The sequence below is a fragment of the Atheta coriaria genome, unplaced genomic scaffold (genome assembly GCF_025399875.1).
Source record: "Atheta coriaria isolate IRGN ID8LTWV9N9 unplaced genomic scaffold, Caltech_Dcor_3.1 hic_scaffold_7_pilon, whole genome shotgun sequence".
Taxonomy (NCBI): Eukaryota; Metazoa; Arthropoda; class Insecta; order Coleoptera; family Staphylinidae; genus Dalotia; species Dalotia coriaria.
In genome coordinates this window covers 10,349,037-10,368,652 of record NW_027045449.1, presented here as the reverse complement: position 1 = coordinate 10,368,652, position 19,616 = coordinate 10,349,037, and the positions used below count along the sequence as shown (strand labels likewise).

The 19,616-nt window shown below is 40.9% G+C and overlaps 2 protein-coding genes across 5 annotated transcripts; one reads left to right on the top strand and one right to left on the bottom strand.

Moving 5' to 3' along the window:
• The first annotated feature begins 4,161 nt into the window (after positions 1 to 4,161).
• ttk (zinc finger and BTB domain-containing protein ttk) lies at positions 4,162 to 16,321 on the top strand. Of its 4 annotated transcripts, none has more exons than XM_065307697.1 (3): positions 4,162 to 4,656; positions 7,813 to 8,731; positions 14,769 to 16,321. In XM_065307697.1, the coding sequence occupies exons 2-3, from the start codon at positions 7,843 to 7,845 to the stop codon at positions 15,569 to 15,571; spliced, it is 1,692 nt and encodes a 563-aa protein (XP_065163769.1). In that variant the 5' UTR covers positions 4,162 to 4,656; positions 7,813 to 7,842; the 3' UTR covers positions 15,572 to 16,321. The 4 variants fall into 4 exon arrangements, with proteins under 4 accessions (XP_065163769.1, XP_065163768.1, XP_065163770.1 ...); XM_065307696.1 differs by lacking the exon at positions 4,162 to 4,656 and adding an exon at positions 5,675 to 6,173; XM_065307698.1 differs by lacking the exons at positions 4,162 to 4,656; positions 14,769 to 16,321 and adding exons at positions 5,723 to 6,173; positions 9,433 to 11,287.
• Positions 16,232 to 19,615, bottom strand: IntS4 (integrator complex subunit 4). The gene is given in 7 exon segments (XM_065307695.1): positions 16,232 to 17,584; positions 17,666 to 18,241; positions 18,244 to 18,298; positions 18,356 to 18,381; positions 18,384 to 18,553; positions 18,621 to 19,366; positions 19,425 to 19,615. Coding segments are annotated over 7 exon segments (2,871 nt in total). The 5' UTR covers positions 19,485 to 19,615; the 3' UTR covers positions 16,232 to 16,346.
• Between the last annotated feature and the right edge of the window lies 1 nt (position 19,616).

Below are 19,616 nucleotides of genomic sequence, written 5' to 3'. Positions count from 1 at the left end.
TGCGCGCACACAAAAACTAATTAGACATTTGCGCTCACGTCAGGTGGTTGAAATTGCGTTCTCCTAGGCAGCCGCGGAACGGCGGCGGAACCCATCTCGCCCAAGAAAACCAACAACATCCAACATATCCAACCCATGGCATGCGAACTGCGAGCGTGCAGAACCGCGACGCCATTCACTACTCATTCACACAGCAGTTTCTAGCGCAACTATAACAAACACTGCAGATGTAGATATTGTATATCATGCTATTGACGAGCAAAAAGATCACATTCCATCTGGGACTGTAAGTCATGGGCATAACTCAAATAAAAATTCAAATAAAAGAATATACAAACAAATTCTTTTAAAAATTACGTTTTTTTTTTCATTACACGACTTTCATTTCGTCTGCCGCCATGATAATTCGTCTCATGCGAATCGATTTAATATCTAATCACATTTAACGATACTAATTAACTGTTTCTGCAATGAGGCATCTTCTAAACTAATTAGCATTTGATTTTTTTGCTGAATTTTCTTAAACGCGTGGCGAATGTGACTTAAGTCACTTTGGATAATAAAAAGCTTCGATAGCATATGTCGTCGACAGTTAATTAATCCTAGAATAAGCAGTAAATAAGTAATTTGATGTTAACATGCTTGATTAACACAAGAAACTACCCTTTGTGAATAATTACGAGCTGTAATTAGCTAAGATTGTCTCCAGCAGGTAGTTTTTGTATTTTTAGGGCGATTACCCTTCGCGTAAGTAATTGAAAATGTCTGCATGCTATTTAAAAACACTTAAGCAGTGCCCATTTTGGCGCTGGTCAATTGCCTGCACAAACAAACGCTCGTTTATGTAAATGGCTCATCGTTATTATCCGTCATTACCTAACATTAGGATTGTATCATTGTCAATGATTAACGGCGACTACCAGCGCCATTAATACTTAACTGCTGTAATAAATAATAATCGGTCAATCATTGTAGATATTAAACAATTACACTAAAACTTATTATTTTCTACCCTTGTGTGTGATTGTAAAACACAACTTTTTTTCTTTTATAAACAAAATTCATGAGAAGAATGATTTTTTGTTGTATTTTGTATACAGCATGCAGCATGCGGCTGCCAGGCTAACATTTTGATGACGAATCAGGAAGTGGATTTTATTACACAACCCGAGCGAACAGAATAAGCATTCTGTTCATTTATTCACCAGTGCACGGTGCAATGCAAAACTGCCGAGTCAAAAGCGAACAGATTTCGCATCATAATGACGCTAAAAATATCAATATCAACGTTGAACGCTTTGGAGGTTATGTTACTTTTTGAGGTTAGAATGCTGCACGAGGTAATCCATCACATTCACATAGAAATGCATTCGTGCGTGCCCTTCACAATCAAGGCATTTGATGTTCCTGCAATGCACGCGGATTAAATAGACACAGAAATCAGTAAAGTCATAAAGTAGAGGTTAACTGTACTTAAGTAACCTAAAAATATTGAAAATATGTGTTTTTCTATGCAATTGTAGTGTTTAAACATGTTTACTTAGTAAAAAAATCAAAAATAGGACAAAATATAGTTAATTAAAGAAATCGAACCTCAAAATGTTTAAAATATGTATTTTTCTATTCACTTGCATTGTTTAACTTGGGAAACTACCAAAAATAGAAGGAAACATAGGTTAACTCCTCTAAACTAACCTCAAAATATCAAAAATATGTATTTTTCTATGCAATTTCAGTATTTAAGCATGTTTACTTAGTAAAAAATCAAAAAGCTGGATAAAATATAAGTTAACTACACTAAACTAACCTCAAAACATTAAAAACATGTGTTTTTCTATTCACTTTCCATATTTAAGTACATTTACTTGGTAAAAATACAAAAAAACAAAATTGAGGTTAAGTGCAATAAACCCAAAATATAAGAAATATTATTTTTTCTATTAATTTGCAATATTTAAACACATTTTGTGGATAAAAAGTAAAAAAATGGAAGAAATCACAGATTACCTGCACTAAATTAACCTAAAAAATAAACTTTTGAGGTTAGAATACACCATGTAAGCCATCACATTCATATAGAAATTCATTCGTGCGTGTCCTTCACAATCAAGACATTTGATGTTCCTGCACTGTACGCGAATCAAACGGACAGAAAACTTCACAAAACTCATAAACGTGCATCACAAATTGTACGCTGTTATTATTTATTGTTAAATTCAGCGTATAACGGTTTAACAACACTAGTGTGCACCTACAGAAGATTTCGTGGCTAAATATAAATCTTGACTCAAGTGCGAAATTAAATTCGCCCATTTTGATAAGCGGCTTATTTTGTAAATAACACTCACCGAACGCTTTGTTGTTTTAATACCAAAGTCAAGCGTAATTCATACCCTTGCTTTGACTGCTCAGCGAGTTTATGAGCAGCGTATTGTTTTCCACCGCCTTTGTTTCAAGCTTTTTATGTGCGCGCCTTTGTTTTGCTTATTCGATTACACCCTCGCCGGGCCTGAAATTCTATTCCCCGAAGGCGCGCCACGTCATGCGCAACAGTCTCAGCCGTATGTATTCTCAACAGTCTTTGTTCGCCTGCGAAGCAAGGGGTGTTTTTGTTACCATGGTAACACAACCCAGTCTCGCTCGGTTGCCGACGCGCGGAGGAAAAACAAAAGCAATCAACGCATGCGTACAAGTCACGCACGTTGCACCAAAGTCAAAACAAGTCCTTTATACAGGGTATTACAGGACGTTTAAAATCATTAAAAATCAAAAATAATAAAAAAATTGAAGGCCGAAGACAAAAGGGGTTCGTGTGGTATTTCAACTTGCATTCTCCCCTCGTGACTCCTTCGTGACTTGCGTTTTTTCCTTTTATTTTTCAACGTCGCGTCGCGTCGTAAAAGAACAAGAGGAAGACGCGCGCCTAGCAACAACCCGCACGACCCCAGTGCGCGCACGCTTGCGTCGTCGTAATGGCCGAGTGGCGAGGGCAACAGGTTCCGCCCGTCTGAACCGGGGGGCGAGTGATGCGCCGAAGGTGAACGCCAGCAGGAAAGCCAAGGTGCATGCGCACACACTCACACACGAGAGTGTAACCCACACGCGACGTTCCACAAGAGGGTACGAGTACTTGCAACAGGTGAATCTTTTTCAACCGCTGCGCACAGGTTACAAAGAGGGTTTGTATACAGTGCACATGCACGCTTGCAGGATGGACATTTTTATAAAATTGATTCAACCTTGAATACAACATTTTTATATTCAAGGGGATTGGAAATTATTTTTAGATTAATTTTATTATTCATCTCACCCCTCGAATGTTGAACTTTGGACTTAATTTATATTGATGACTCATTGTCCCGATAATGACTACCCTTATTGCTCTGCTTGAAGTTATTGAGAGATTTATTTATAAGGGTACGCGATTTGAGTTTTATTTCTCCGCCGTGCGGGCGGATATATTGCTTTTTTGCGTTTGTGTAAAAAGCGCTTTCTTTCGTGTATTAATTCGTGCGCGATGCGTATACTGCACGCCTGGTACGCGCGATGTGCGTGGAGAGAAATCAAAAAGTCGTCCTCTTTTTCAAAGGGGGTCAACCACCCCACGGACCGCCCGAGCGCGGCGCACACGTGTATCCCCTTGGCGATGGGAGTGCGACGAGGAGCGCGCGTGGGCTGCGCGCGGGGCCGTTCCAACCCGCGCAGCACGGACTTATCGCGTAAGCGCGGCGCGCCGACGTGAGGATGTGTGCCGTTCCTCTTTTAACGCACCAATACCACCACGCCGCCGGGCAGTCGCTCAGCGTGATGTACGCTGGGCGTGTTGCGAGTGGTAGACTGAACACCGCGCTGGCCGACTGCACGAGCCCTCGATGCGAGAAAAGCGAACGCAGTCGGCCAGCGCGAAGACTGCGCACGCCGATAAAAGTATACGGCGAGTGGCGCGGTGTGATGATGTTGACTATTCGACGGGTGCGCCTGTGCTACATCCACAAGCGCTCAAGGTCTCTTCGCGATGCGGGCCGCGCGCGTGTGCGTGCGCGTACGTGAACGGGTTGTGCGCCGCGCGGCGCGCGAGCCGATTCCGTGGTGGTGGTGGCAAAACGATCCGCTCGCGCTGAGCAATAGCTGCGCGGTGCCGGGGTCGCGATCGTCCGCGCGACGACGAGGAGAGGCGCGACCGGGGTCGACGAGTCGAATTTAGTTACTCGAAGGGTGCGCACCACTAAAGTCACTCTCCGCGTGTGCCGCTCTCCAATATCCAGAGTGTGTGTGTGTTAACTGCGCGCGCGCGCGTGTGACTTTGTCCTGTGCCCAGGACCAACTTGATTTTTTCACCACCCTCGCGTATATTTATATCACACACACACATTGTTGGATTGTTTCAAAGTGCAACTGCTTTTTTCTACAATCGCGTGGATTTATTTATTTTTTTTGATTCGTTGAATTGTCGCGAGTGCGCTCGCCAGACCGAAAATGTCAAGTGGATTCTAATAACTAACAAGTTGGTGGCATTTCGCACGAATTTTATTTCGACTCTCGCGCGCGCACACGACGCGCAAAAGGAGGTGCGTGGTTTAATAATAAATGTGCGCGAGCAGCGAGCGAACGAGCGAGCACAGGAAACTTATGAATTTCACAAGGACGAACTATTGCGTAAGTGTTTTGGATTTTATTCTAGATGTGCGCGAGCGTGTGCAATCGGCTGCAATCGGCGCGCAGTTTGTGCTCAACTCTACTACAACACATAGAATTCGCGCGGTGGGATTCGTGGTCGGCGGGCGCCGATTGCGATTAGCGCGTTGGCGTACATCGGAACACGAGTCGCATCATATTTTTTGCACGGCGCAGATTACACGCACCGCACCCTCTTTCGTTGCGATTGCGAAACCTCATCTCGCGCTTCTATTTATAATCCATTCGGGTGAATAGCGCATGCGCAAGTCGATTTCAACTTACTTCTAGTACTTCCTGCTTGCGAATATTTTACAAACAAATTTTGCATGTTTACACACAAAGTAATATGGAATTACAATCATTTGTATTCATTATGTATTCATTAGTAAATGTCTAGTTATGCGTTTATGCGAACGAACGTGGTTAGCATTCGACATTCATTCATTACAGAGTCATAGCCAACTCGTGTGTTGCACATTGTTGCATTGTGGTGGTTGGTGACGCCGTTCCGCGATAATTTGCGTGTAATGATGCATCGCCATATTTGCACATGCGCATTTTTAATAAGATGGCTGCGAGAAAGAAAGAACTGTCAATAATGTGTCATAGATTTTGACATTTTAAAAATCAAAGTTGGCCGTTGCGCTGGAAATGAGGATAATCGTATAATAATAAGAAATCAAGTAACGGAACACATCCGTGCAATATCCGGGGGAAGCGTGCGCGCCGAGAGTCGCGTTCTCTCGTGTGTCCCACTACTTTCTTGACTTGTTGCGCGCACGGCCAAAATTTCCACTTTGCATAACGTAGCGTTATCGCCCCTCGACGGGGACCAGTAGGAGTCTCAATCACAGCGGAGGTATGCTATGATGCAACAATGCGGCATAATTTAGAATCCATTAATTATGCATTAACATATGCACCTATTACGTATGCTAATATGTTGTTTATAGGAAATCGTGTTTGTGTCATTCGAGCGGTGGTTGTTGCAGTTGAAATATTAGAAACTAGATTTTTGACGGTCGTGCGCGCTTTGCTGCTGCTGCTATAATGTCAGCGTTAGCAGGAACGCGATGGTGCGAGTCATGGTTACGCCTATGAAGGACGAGGGGGAAAACGCACTAGGTTCTCTCTAGTAGTAATGGCAGCGAATGCGGTTGCGGCGTGAACACTGCCGAAGCCGGTCCTGTTGAATGCCGCGCCGGTCACCCCGATCAACCCCGAACTGTGCCGAGGCGCAGCGCGCTCATCGCGCGCACACACCGCTCCACTGCGCTAGGCGGCCTCCCCGCGCCAGACTGCTGACATGGCGTCTTGAACGTGCACCGACTCTCGCGATCCTCCGACGAGCAGCCCGCGTGCCGGTGAGAAGTGTGTGTGTGTATGGTTTTTGTTGTGCCGCAGTGCGAGAAACGCGCGCGGCGTCCGTCCGCATCCCGCGACCTCCTGACATTTCCGGACAGGGCCAAATGTCGCCGTGTCGATGCGTCAAACAGGTAAATATGTGTTGCGTGCACGAAATAAGAGCGCGCGACGCGCAAAGAGATATTGCGGCGGCGTGTGTTTTTCTAGCCTGGTCGGTCGCTGGTGCGCTGCGCTAGATTGAGAGACGCGGACTGCGATCGCAGCGGAAAAATAGAACGCCGCCAGCAGCAGCAGCAGCAGTACACACGGTTGGTTAGAAAACGGCGAAGCGTAGACGAACGAGCGAAACGTCGGCGTCGGGGACGTGAACGAACGTCTGACATGCCTTTGAGAATATATCGTAGATTGTAAAATGTAAATATCACCGACTGGCGCGCGCTGTGCTGCTGCGTTCGTCTCCTTGTCGCACTCGGCGCGCCGCAGATGCGGCTACCCCGCGTTTTCTAATCAATATATTTCTCTATTTCGATAAATCAATATTTACACCGTGCAAGCCCGCGCACACGGGTTGCCTACACGCGTGTGTGTATGTGTGTGTTGGTGCCCCTATATACGCGAAATATTTTCAACGCGACACACGCATCGCATGCCAATTACGCACTTGTTTGTAAATATCTATTAGCACGGAGGGTTTTTCCATGCGCACACACAATCCAAACGCGGAAACTTGTGTGTTGGGTCGCAATGCGAACCAGTCCAACCCAACCAGGCGAGGCAGGAATGTTAATAATCCGCATCCTTCCTAGAAGCGAATTTGCGACGACAGTGCACGAGCGCCCGACCCAACCACCATGCCGTCGTGCGCTGTGTGGCGAGAACTTCTCTCTATTCTCAACAATCATAACGGTACACTCACAGTTTATTGCTATTCAGCCTAGCGAAATCCACGTCGTCGTCGAGAGAGGAAAGTCGAAGCAACCTCGAAACAAAGCTAAAACGATGCAATATGGAGGTTGTGTGTGCTGTTTGGGTTGCGGTGGGGGATGCTTAATCTCCACATGTGCCACTTTTCAGCCGCCGTGCGCGCTCGCGTTCGCCAGGCGGGCAGGCAGCAGACGAGAGGCACGAAAATAAAGACGCGCGCGGCTAGCGGGCAAAAGGATACGCAAACAAGTTGAGAAATGTTTGCGCGCGCCCGAGGAGCGAACGGAAACGTGACGTCATAGGGATGTTTGTGCCAAATAAAGGCAAGAAAATATCTGCAGCATTTTTTTAACACACGCGGCGCGCGCTTTGTTTGCATTAGCATTATGGTTTTTTTTTGTCGGGAGAAACAAATGATGAGATGCGAACACATGCGCTTCTAATTATCTTGACTCATGAACCAAATAAGACTCGTTTTATTAGGGGGCAGAGCGTGCGCCGGCTGTGACGTAATGAATCTGTGGCTGAGAGGTTGCTTTTCTAGCGTGACCAGTGGGCTCGTATTGCGTATACCTATTTCATGTTTGCAATCGGCAATTGTTTATGCGAAAGCGAAGGTTTAGACTTGTTTCACAGCGTGTGCAACAAATCGCCAGCGCGCTGGCCGTCCCCTCTGATGGAATGAGCACGCCGGTGACGGACACCTGTATGAATGAGACCTTGAAATTTCCACTCCCGTGACTAACTTTTTTTTTTCGTGTGTGTATCTATTAAATACGCATTAAATTTGTTTGGTGAATGATTTTGAGGGGTGGAAGTTAATTTGGTTGCGCTTTCTTGTTGCAGTAAAACGTCATTAGTGCCCGAATATCACACATGATCAGCCTACCGACTATATCGAAGCCCCCGACAACTCCAAACGCAAACATGTCATACCAAAGGTTCTGTTTACGATGGAACAATCATCAATCAAATTTGCTCTCAGTATTCGATCAGCTGCTGCACGACGAGTCGTTTGTGGATGTCACGCTGGCGGTGGAAGGGCAGCTGCTGAAGGCGCACAAGATGGTGCTCTCGGCGTGCAGTCCCTACTTCCAGGCGCTGTTTGTAAATCATCCCGATAAGCACCCGATTGTCATACTGAAAGACGTGCCCTATAATGACATGCGCAGTCTTTTGGACTTTATGTATCGCGGTGAGGTGTCGGTTGATCAGGACCGCCTCACGGCGTTTTTAAAAGTCGCCGAGAGTCTGCGCATCAAGGGTTTAACAGAGGTGAACGAGGAGAAGTGTGATTCGATCACATCGTCGCTGACTGCCAGCCAGAATAATCTCCGGCTGCAGCAGCAGCAGGCGCAGAATAAGCATCAACAGCAGCAGCAACAACAACAGCACCAGCTTCAGCAACAGAAACAGCAGGTGCAGCCGTTTAATGCGTTGAATATGCTTGGGAATGCATTACTGCAACCTAAAAGGAAACGTGGCAGACCTAGGAAGTTGTCGGGGAGCTCGAATGGTACACCGGGCGCTGATGATTTTGATCGCACCGACTCCCTCGTACAGGGCAGTCCGGAAATGTTGGAGGTCAAGATGGGCATGGACGGATTCACCGGCAATCACTCGGACTCCAGCAGCAAGGACAAGGAGGATGAGACGGACAGCAAAATCATGCGCACTGATAACGGCAGCGAGCCGGTCGCCGGCACCTCCAAGGGCGAGTACGACAATCTGAACATCAAGAGCGAGAACGACTTTCAAGCCTCTGGTGAGTTTGCATTTTTTTTTGTTATTCTCTAGGCGCATTTGGACTTTTTGGGTAGAATTTCTACTGTTTTTCGTTCGCTGATGCATTCCCCGAGTGTGTGGTTGATTTATGCATACACTCGGATATGCATATCTATATAAATAAAAAGGAATTGTAATTTAAAAGCGGTGAAATTAAAGCATGCAATTGATTGTTATTGTAACGTAGTGATGAATATATCGTAGTTTTGTAATTTCGCGACTCGTCGGCATTTTATGTAGCGTGAAAAGGGAAAAGCTATTGTCGAAAGTGATTTTGCAGTTGTTGGTTGTTGTTCCGCGAGCAGCGCTAAATATTCGCACACATTGTCTGTGTGTGTGTGCGCAATGTGCTTGTTTACGTTTTTATAATTTACAAGTGCGTTTCTCGCAAAGTGCATTCGATTAATGATTGTTACGATCATGAAGGTGAGTGACGTTCAATAAATTTAAAAAGAAAAACACGAATAGGGAAGAACTGTAAGGAATGAGCCATGATTATCCGAAATTTATGATTATTGAAATATTTTCATCAAGCGTTATGAAATGATGCTAGTGACAAACACCGAGCGCGGCTTATTCCCTTATAGCTTTTCCCTTTTCATAAAACATAGAAAACATTATGTAGTATTTTGATATATGCGATAATTGAGAGAGGAAGGAAATAATCTCGCTGTGTTTTAGATGTCGAACGAGGAAAACCTCCCTTTAGACCACCACCGGCACGAGCCGTGGCGCAAAAACCACCAAAGCAGGAAGTCTCGTTGATACCGCCCGCCTCAGCTACAGCCACACTCGCCGATGTGCCGAGTAATAACAATCGAAGTAAAACGTCGAATAACATCAGGTGCATCAACTTTGAATCGTCTTTCCACGAAGAGTATGGTTTACCCTATCAGGATATGTCCGTTTCGGACGTGGAGGATGGCGAAGATGCTGAGAATGACTGCGAGTATGATGATGCAAACTATGAGGCGATGGATATCAAGCTGGATCCGAAACAGTTCCTCGAAAACATCTACGATACGAGTGTGAAGCACAAAAAGCGGAAACACAGCGGCGGCGACGATTCCTACGGCTATGAGTTTGATAAGTTTGAGGAGGAGTACGAAATCATCGTCGACGATCAGAACTTTTCCTTCGGACGGATTAAGACGGAGAAGCCGCCGAAGAAGATCTGCGATCCGGATAAGTCGGCGCGCGATTTTTGCGTGCGCGAAAAGGACAATGTTTACAGATGCACGGTGTGCGACCGTGTCTACACGCACATCAGTAACTTCTGCCGGCATTACATGACCTCGCACAAAATGGACGTCAAAATGTTCTCCTGTCCCGTCTGCGGGAAGGAATTCACGCGCAAAGACAATATGTTGGCGCACCAGAAGATTATACACACGAATCGTGTGATGTTAGCCAGTCAGTCGATTGATTTAGTTTAGTTTGCGGCGGCGATTTATTGCGATGCATTGAAGTGATATAAGTACAAGTTACAACTTTGCGGAACGCTCAAAACAATAGATGGAGATAAATATTCTATTATTGCAACAAATATTGAACAAAACTTGCCAAATTTTTAAAGCGAAATGTTGGACATGTTGATTATTACTTTATCTTTTTTATATACTGATAGGGATATTTTCGAATACAAGCGCGACAATCAAATAATGAAACTTTATATACACACAAATCCAAGAAGTCTGAATACTTGTTAGTGAGTGCCTTTTATTCGTATTCTTGATACTTTTTATACTTTTATTACTCATTAGATGTACGTCAGAACCTTATTACTATAATAATCTAATCCTTACGCGAATAACAATAACTTGTTTATTATCTAGATTTAAGTATGTTCGTAATTTTTATGAGAAGCCCAAAGAGAAGTGTTGATTTTTTTACACGTAACACACGTAGCGCATTAAATTAGTTTACGTAATTGTTAACACTCAGTTGATGGAATCATTTTTCATGCAAGAAGTGTGGGTTTTTAGTTGTAAACGAGGCGTGCGGCGTGAAGAATTCGAAGTTTTGTTTTCTTTGTGGTGTCATTTATTCGATGGCACACTTTACGATAACCTAGCAAATTAATTAGTAATACCTAATTATACGAAACAAATGACTGTGAATTGTTAATATTTGATAAATTTAAGAAAACGTTTCCGATTGATACACGTGACGAAAATTTATACGATCGTTGAGAATTCAGCTTGAGCATATTTTTGGATGAATATTACATTTATACGATTTTTGATGAAGAAGTGCCTTTTGGGAAATCAAACAATAGTTGCGCCAGCTAGCGCTAATATCCACGAGACGAGTCTGAAGATGTACAATAATGACGATTGACGTTTTTTTATATACTGATACCAATGGTAATTGTAAGTTACTTTCTAATATAGTCGGCAATAAGTTTCATGTTATCATTTTTTTTATAATATTAATATCTTTGTTTTATAGTTATTAATTTCATTCGTCTCCAAACAAAATGATTGTATATATTTTACTATACAATGTTTTGCAATAATATTGGTATAAAAATTTACGTGGTTGTTTTTTTTCGTATTGATTTTGTGTGTCATTTCTCTTATCGATGAACTAAAACATGTTTGCAAGCTAACGATATTGCGTGGAAAGGAATCCAGGTAACTAATTGAAACTTGTTTACTTTTGGTTTCGTTTATTACGATTTCAATTATGTTGTTTTACTTGATTTCCGATTTATTGCGATTTTTTATTTGCTGTTTTTTCAATGGTGGATGTGCGTAGTGAGATATTAACTTGATGTTTCTGCGTTTCAGATAACAAAATCCTCACGCCGAAAGTGGAACTGACCGAAACGTTAGCGCCGCAAAAGCTGATACTGCCTAAGGTTGAACACGGCGGCGATTTGAAGTCGCACATGAACGCGTTCAATCTAAATAATAACAATAACACGCCATCGACGAGCGCGCTGGTGCCCGGCACGACGACAGCGGCGATGAGCGCGCCTTCAGGCAGACAACCGGTGAAGAGACGTGCACGCCGCAGGACGGCGTCGCAGAGCCAAGACCCGGCCGAACAGCTTACGGAGATGAGCGTACGTGGCCTCAATCTCTTTCGCTACGCGTCCATTAGTAACGGCATCTACCATTGCACGGAGTGCGCAAAGGTGGACGTGCAGAAGACGTTCAAAAACAAGTACAGCTTCCAGCGGCATGCGTTCCTCTATCACGAGGGCCAACAACGCAAGGTCTTCCCGTGTCCGGTGTGTCAGAAGGAGTTCTCGCGGCCGGACAAGATGAAGAATCATATGAAGACGGTGCATGATTGCTTCATGCCGAAGGACTGCGTCTTTCCCATGGGGTTTTTTCTCCCGCCGTCGTAAACCGGCTGCCTGCGGCGACGGATTTACGAACGACGGCGTGAAAAAAAGTCGGACCCCAACGCAGCAGAAAAATCATCCAAAACCGAACGAGAATGTTGTTAAACAGGAGGAGATCGTCGAGCCGAATGATGAAAATGTCGAAGTGGACGTGTCGAATGATGCGGATGATGCAATCACAAACGCGGAGAATGAAACGATCGAGAATGATGATAAAATCAAAAGTGTCGAAGTTGATAGCAATGAAAACAACAGCGAAGATGTTGATAACGTTAACAAGACCGTACTAATAGCTCGAACTAGCAGCAGCAATAAATATTTAACACGCAGTCAATTGCAGCAGCAGCGCAATTAAAATTAAAAAAATACCTTAGCTGTAAGCTACAACGAATTGATTTCGTTCTTGGTGCTAAAAACTAACGTTATTGTTTGAATATGAATATAGAACGCTTCGAAAGCATAAAATCAAAAGCAGATCATGCAGACGAGATGAAAAGAAACTTACATTATTAATTGTTGTACAGATCTTTATATTATTTACTAATTGTTTTTATACATATTCATATACTTTATTTAGAGATAGCATACGATTAGCACGATGCGAATATCAATTGAAATCAAATGACAATTGATTTGATTTGGAAGGAAGAGTTTTCCTTGCTATGGATGCGTTGAAATTCGAAACGCAGGTCGACGGATCGACGTTAAATCAAAATATGACTTGTTATGTAGCGATTAAGTGTATATAGATGTTAACAAGGTTCATGGACAAGCAAACAGACTAAAAAAAAGTACCCTAGGTGTTAGGACCATAAAGATATAGTACAAGTACAACTAAACATTAGGTAGGAATAGCATTTTTTCTAATTTTGAAATAGAAACACGAACGACTTTAAGTGGATGTGTGCAAATGCAGGAACAGAGAAAGAAAACAAAGTTGATTTGTGATGACATCAGTGAATTTGATTCTATAGCTGAAGATTGAAATATTTTTTTTATGTTTACGACTGCTAAGCAGTTTGCGATATCCATTAAGAGAAGGGTGGACATTTGGGTAAAGTTTTTCGAGAAGAAAAGAAGTGCAATTTTATCCAAATGACGACGTGTGTTACTATTTTGAACTTAATTGTTACTAAATGAGCGAAAAATCCCAAAATGTGGCCTATACTTTGTTTATTGTTTTTCACTTCTTGATATTTTATGATCATTTTTACTTTTTTTAAGTGTTTAAAAATTCGCGCACACAAAACATTTCTTCTGTGCATATTGTTTATAGTTTTTACGTCAAAAAAATCTTATGTTGCTTAATTGATACTACTATACATTTATTTTAAATTAATGTAAAAATGTTTGAGTTACTTATGGATTACGAAAATTTAAGTTTAGTTACTGTAGAGGAGTTGGGGTGAATGCCGACAAAACGCACAAATAATTTGATCGAATTTTGTTGTATTGTTCAATGTAATTAATTAATTATTGTAAATTACTAATTGTATTGCACGCACACGCATATGCCGTCAGTTTTTTCAGGTGTCGGGACGCGATTACAATCTATCAAATAGCGAAACACTTTTACTTCACACGTGCAATTAATAAATATTACTACTGCAACATTTTAAGTCTCTCTAGTCAACGATAGATAACATAACACGCAAATTCAGAATAATATATTACTTTAATACAATATCGAACACAGATCACACTAGAATCTTGCACAAAATGAACACCACACATTTATTATAGAGAAACTAATTTCACTTCATTAGTTGGCTAATTTTTATACGCATATATTAAAACACATTTAACGTTCGTGCACTGTTTCTTTATCTATAAGACAAACGATGAAAATCACTATGTGATATGTAATATGTTTAGTTTCGTTTTTAATTAATCATAGATCACTTATTGATTATCATAGATAAATGTTCGCTTTACTGTGTTTGTATTAAATTGATTTGTCAAGCTGGAAGTAATGGAACAAGTACGGGATAGTGAAAGTAACAAATTTTCTTGTTATTGTAAACTTAGGCGTAAAAGCGAAACAGAATCAAAGTTCTTCCACTAATTAATTGACTTACTTTAGATGGCGTGTAGGTTTTACGTTTAAAATTAAATTTATAACACCGGACGCACAGATAGGTAGCAGCGAGCAAAGAATTCAATCACCGTGGTTTTGTATTTTGTAGTAATTTGATAGCGAAACAAAGTTGTAATACTAAAGAATGGCGTTTATGCGATGACACTGCAAGTGTATATTGGTTGACATCTACGTGTAACACAAGTAGTAACTAACATAAGTGCAATTAACACATTTAGCGAGAGATGAAGAGCATTGAATATTGATTTATTATTATTGCTATTAATTTTATCCTAAGTAGACGAATAAATGTAAAGGGAGCAAAGCATTGCCTTGCTTTAAATCAAGTATGAAATAACTGAGGATTTTATATAAATGATAGAAATGCTATTATTATGTTTATATAAATATAAATATTCTATAAATATATCTAAATACACACGATTTACAGTTCACGTTTGTAACTATTTGTTTGTTTTACTGTTTTGCCATAAATTTCACTCAGGTAGAGCTTAGTTTTAGTTACAAAACATGTTTTACTCAATAATAAACCATCTTTATTGAGTTTTTGTTCATTTGTTGCAGATGGTGAAGATTATTATGAAGAAACGTGTGATACCAGTTATCCAGAATTACCAGAATCAGTCACCCTGGCGGTGATTACAACGACACCAAAATATCATCAAGAATCAGTAATAATCACACCGGAGGCAGCGCGCAATATGATTTCCTCTACTTCCAGCACTAAAGTACAAGAAGACTTGCAAGTCGAGCAACACGAAGACTACGACAAAATGGATGCCGAGGATACAACGACCGGCGTGCATTTCCTCACTGACGATGAGGCCACCGAGACGTACGAACGCAAGAAAAACGAATTATTAGAGTACATCATGCGCGATGACGGAAGTGTCGTGTGTAAACTCTGCGGGCAATTGCTGCAGAGTCGCACGCATTGGTATCGACACAAGTACAAATTCCACGTGAACAATATGGTGAATCCAGCGCCACTCTTCAAATGCAAACATTGCAATGTTTTCTTCAAGAGTCGCAAAGGATACATGGGACATATAAGCTCAAGGCACTCATCTCCACCAGCGGAGAATATTTCCCCTGTAAGGCAACCGGTGGTTATCAAGCATGAAGACTTGGATATTAGTATTAAGGAGGAAATTGTCGAAGCTACACCGGAAGTACCAAAGTTGAAAGAGAAGAAGAAGCAACCAGATGGTACAAAACCAGCGGATTGGGAGGAACAACGAGTGAAGGAAGAGCAACTGGTGGCGGCCATTATTGATAGAGTTAGAAAAGAGTGCGAGGCGCAAGGATCTGCTGTCACGAGGCGAGGATACAGTCGAAGGAGTACGGTAATGATGAACACTACGTAGATTTCCTTCCGAGAGTTTTACCAGTTACCAGTTTACATATCCTAACTCCTAATGAATTTAAAATTGACAGTTTTACGTGATATATGCTTTAGAAGGTGCCATCTTAGTATTATTTGCTCAATTGCGAAATCTTCCAAACGTTTTTGCTCAACATCACTTGATTTATTGTTGAAACACTTGCCAAAGAAACAAGGAAATGGTGTGCCAAATACGATATCAGAACGATACTTTTTAAATATGAAATTTTAACATAATTCAATCTATGATGATGACCTGTACCTTATTCCGTAGCATCACAGTAGACATGTTTAAATACAAATTCACAACGTAATCACTTCCAAAATGAAGTCTTTGATAATAATAACTAATGCATTACGAACGTTTTTAATCCACAATTCAATATGGCGGAGATTATTGTACAAATCTTGTAAAAATTCACATTGTTTTGAAGTCTTTGCGTTGTTTGATCTAGGTATAATTGTGAGTGATACTGAACCAAAAAGGACTTCAGTGCAGACGGACGATATCGAGATATTTTTATAGAGAACATGTTTTCCTCAATGTGCCAAAATCTTATATTGACTACTCAATAATAATAAAATAAAAATTTACATTTATTCGGTAGTAGACAGATAATTTTCACTGATTCAATCATGCAAGTTTAGATTTTATCGTTTATTTTTAAGAAATAATGTATGATACATGTACAAAAACTGTGAGTGTTATAATTATACTTATATATTCTTGAAATAGTCTAATTCTTAAGTTTAAAACTTTACAAAGCGCGTTTAATCGGTTTTGGCGATACGCTAACCTTAACCGATTTGCACAGATCAATCAAAAATGGATTCCCATCATTTGTTTGCTTTCTTTTACCAACATCTCCATCTGGAATGGCTAAAGCAATATTAATCTCAACATTGCAAGCTTCAGACCAAACCTGATGGGATACTAAAACATTCGTTAATAAACGAATATCATTCCGTTGCGTTTGATCAGTTTTATCAAGATTTAGCGGTTTCATATGTCCGGGTCTCGGTAAAATAACTTGTGTTTTTTGATCGGGGTATTTTACTTTTAGTCTGACTCTACTAGCATCAGACAAATTCAATAATTCAGCCTCAAATGGCACAGACATTATTAAACCCGCTGTAAATTTCAGAGTATTGTCTGATTGCCCGTTGGGATCAATGATTTGCACAGTTGTCATTCGAATATTTGTATTCGACATTGGAGTCTTCCCTAATTTAGCGTCTTTTAAGATAGGTATTAAAATACGTGCGACTGTACCTGGTTTAGGTTCCTCTACAGTAGCTAACTCTTTAAACAACGCTTGAATGAAAGCGTCAGGTTCAAAAGTTTCAGCGTTTTCCATTTCTTTTTGCATCTCTTCAACAGCAGACAGAAAGTGATGACATGGTGCAAGTGCAGATGCATTACTACCTTTGACAATGTAAACTAAATTGAGTCCTAGAGCACGCAGACGTAACTGTTTAACAGCTAAATATTCATTTGTGCTTAAACCAACGAACAAATGCTGTAACTTCATACAATTGAGTAATAATTGATCAATGTGACTTTTTAGAGTATTAGACTCTTGCATTGCAAGGTTTGAATTACTCCAGAAACTCTTTTCTAGTAATTGTGACATTAATAACTGTGCGCCAATGTACAACGAGGTGAATTGCGCTGTACCGGCTACATTATCATCCATTTCACTCAAACGTTTGAGATGTTCCTTCGCGCTTTGAAATAAAGTCGTTTGGACACGAGATGTGTTCATATCGCGGTTTAAATGGTCGATTATATTGTTTAAAAACTGTAGACTTTCCGGAACTGTAGTCGGACGGGCAATCGCGACTCCATTTTCATTGGGTAGACAAAGTTCAGGTACTAACGTTGGTAGAGTGTCACGAAGATACGAGTAATGTTTCAGGATCTGCGGTTCTAGCAGCGGGACGATCGTTTGTGAGTGTTTTGCAGCGTTGAGGACCAAGATTAATATACAAATATCTATAGAAATTAAAATTAAGAAAAATATCCTGCTAAATTGGTAAAAATTTGAGTGTAAAACATGATTTATGAAAAGGATACAATTCGGATTGTCAACATCACATTCAGCCATGTCAAAGAACGGATGCATCATCAAAAATTGCGGTACTAAAGGCAGCACCAAAGCAGGATGTCTCCTACCAATGCACTGCAAGCATCTGTACGTTGATCTTCTATCATTTGGATATTTCTTAAGATTATCCAATAATTTCTCGACGCAAATGCGTAATCCTGTAGTAGTTGACAAGGTGCTCGACGCCAACATTCTGTGTAACCCTTCGCGGACTTCAACGGAACAATCTTCCAAAGCACCAAGAATTGTTTCCAATTGATCATCACGCAGTGTAATAGATTGTGATATTTGTGTCAACGCATCTATTGCTTTAATACGCACATCTTCAATTTCATCGTTGAACATATCAACCAAAAAGTCCAAGCATAAATTTGCAAAGTGCAGATTATCCAAGGACAGTTCACAGAGTGATTCGACTGAGGCTGAGCGTACTTCGAGGAACTCATCTTCAAGTCCATGCACAAATGCACCGCATGCACCGCTACTCATGAGATTAATAGCGTCGGCTTGGATTTTTTCGCGAGGTTTATCATCGGCCCATTTTTTCCGCTTGCCCATTCGCCACTTGCAAGATTTTCAATTGCTAACTCATGCGCAGTACGCTAGCAACACAATATAATTAATTTCACCGTTAAATATAATAAATTAAGTATAAATACCTTTCTACGCATGTTTGACATAAGTTTTTGTCCAAAGTTTGGTTTAAAAACTTTCCGCTTACTAGTTTCATGGAACCCAAAAGTTTAGCAGCGTGTTGACGTACGTGCATGGATAAATCATTGACGCTATTGCAGATTTTCGCGAAAGCGTCGTCGATTAAACGAACTTCTTGTTCACTGTCAGGTAATACTATTATACTGTAAATATTCATTTATTTTAATAGTAATTGTCTACAGAAAGTAGTTTAATTTATAATATACTTACTGTTCAGGATATGCATTAGCCAAAACACATAACATTTGCAAAACAACTTTCCTCACACTTTCGTAATCATCTTTGAGTGCTTCACAAACATTTATATAAATATTTGTACCAATTTTGAAACCTCTCTCATGCAGTTGAATCATAGTTGAGAATGCTTGAGCCCTCACTCTTGCATCTTCATGATTAAAGTAACACTCAACTAAATAAATCAACTTTTCCAATTCTTCACCACTTTGAACAGGTGTCAAACTCCCAATGATTTGCAGACATCTACATTTGACTGCATGACTGATATCTTTTAGATTACTCCTTGCCAGATCAATGATGGAATTTATTAATTGAATGTTACTTTCTTTGATGTATTTGCTCAATCTGAGGAATGAATTCATGCCTTGTGCAATCACTTTGTGAGAAGTTTCATTCTTCAGCAGAATGAACAACTCATCTGCTATTTGTGTTATTGAGCCTGCATCTAAACTATGCTCAGTTGCAATGTCACCAAGCAATGAGAGGATTTTCACACGGACGGCACTCTCTTCTTCTTTTTGGAAGTGTGCTGAGAGTTTTGTAACTGCTTCGTTTACATCGGCCGCATCCAGGTCGAACGCATCGGAAATGCGTAGTAATGTGTGGAGGGCTTCATTACTTGTTTTTGCTCCCTCAAGACAACTTATTAGAGCTAGTGCGGTGCTCTCAGTGGTTGGTTTTTTCACCAAGCGGAGTTTTTTAATCTTTTGAGGAACGTCCTATAAAATATTTGTTTATAAATAGTGAATTCTATAATAATTATGTAGTATATCTTACATGGATGACTTGTGTTTGGGAAAATTCGGCTAATGCGCGTTTCTTGAGCACTGCAGCCATGATTTATGATGAAGTATTTTAATTGGGACTTATTATAACTTCATAAAATGTAGAAATTAAATTTAATACTAGTAAAATCTGAAATTCAAGCTATTGAATTCTGTTTGTTATTCTCATACAGAAATTTCTTTT

Coding starts and splice junctions, on each gene's coding strand:
- ttk (XM_065307697.1), top strand. CDS start 7,843: ATGATCAGCCTACCGACTATATCGAAGCCCCCGACAACTCCAAACGCA. Junction 8,732..14,768: donor GAACGACTTTCAAGCCTCTG/GTGAGTTTGCAT, acceptor CATTTGTTGCAG/ATGGTGAAGATTATTATGAA.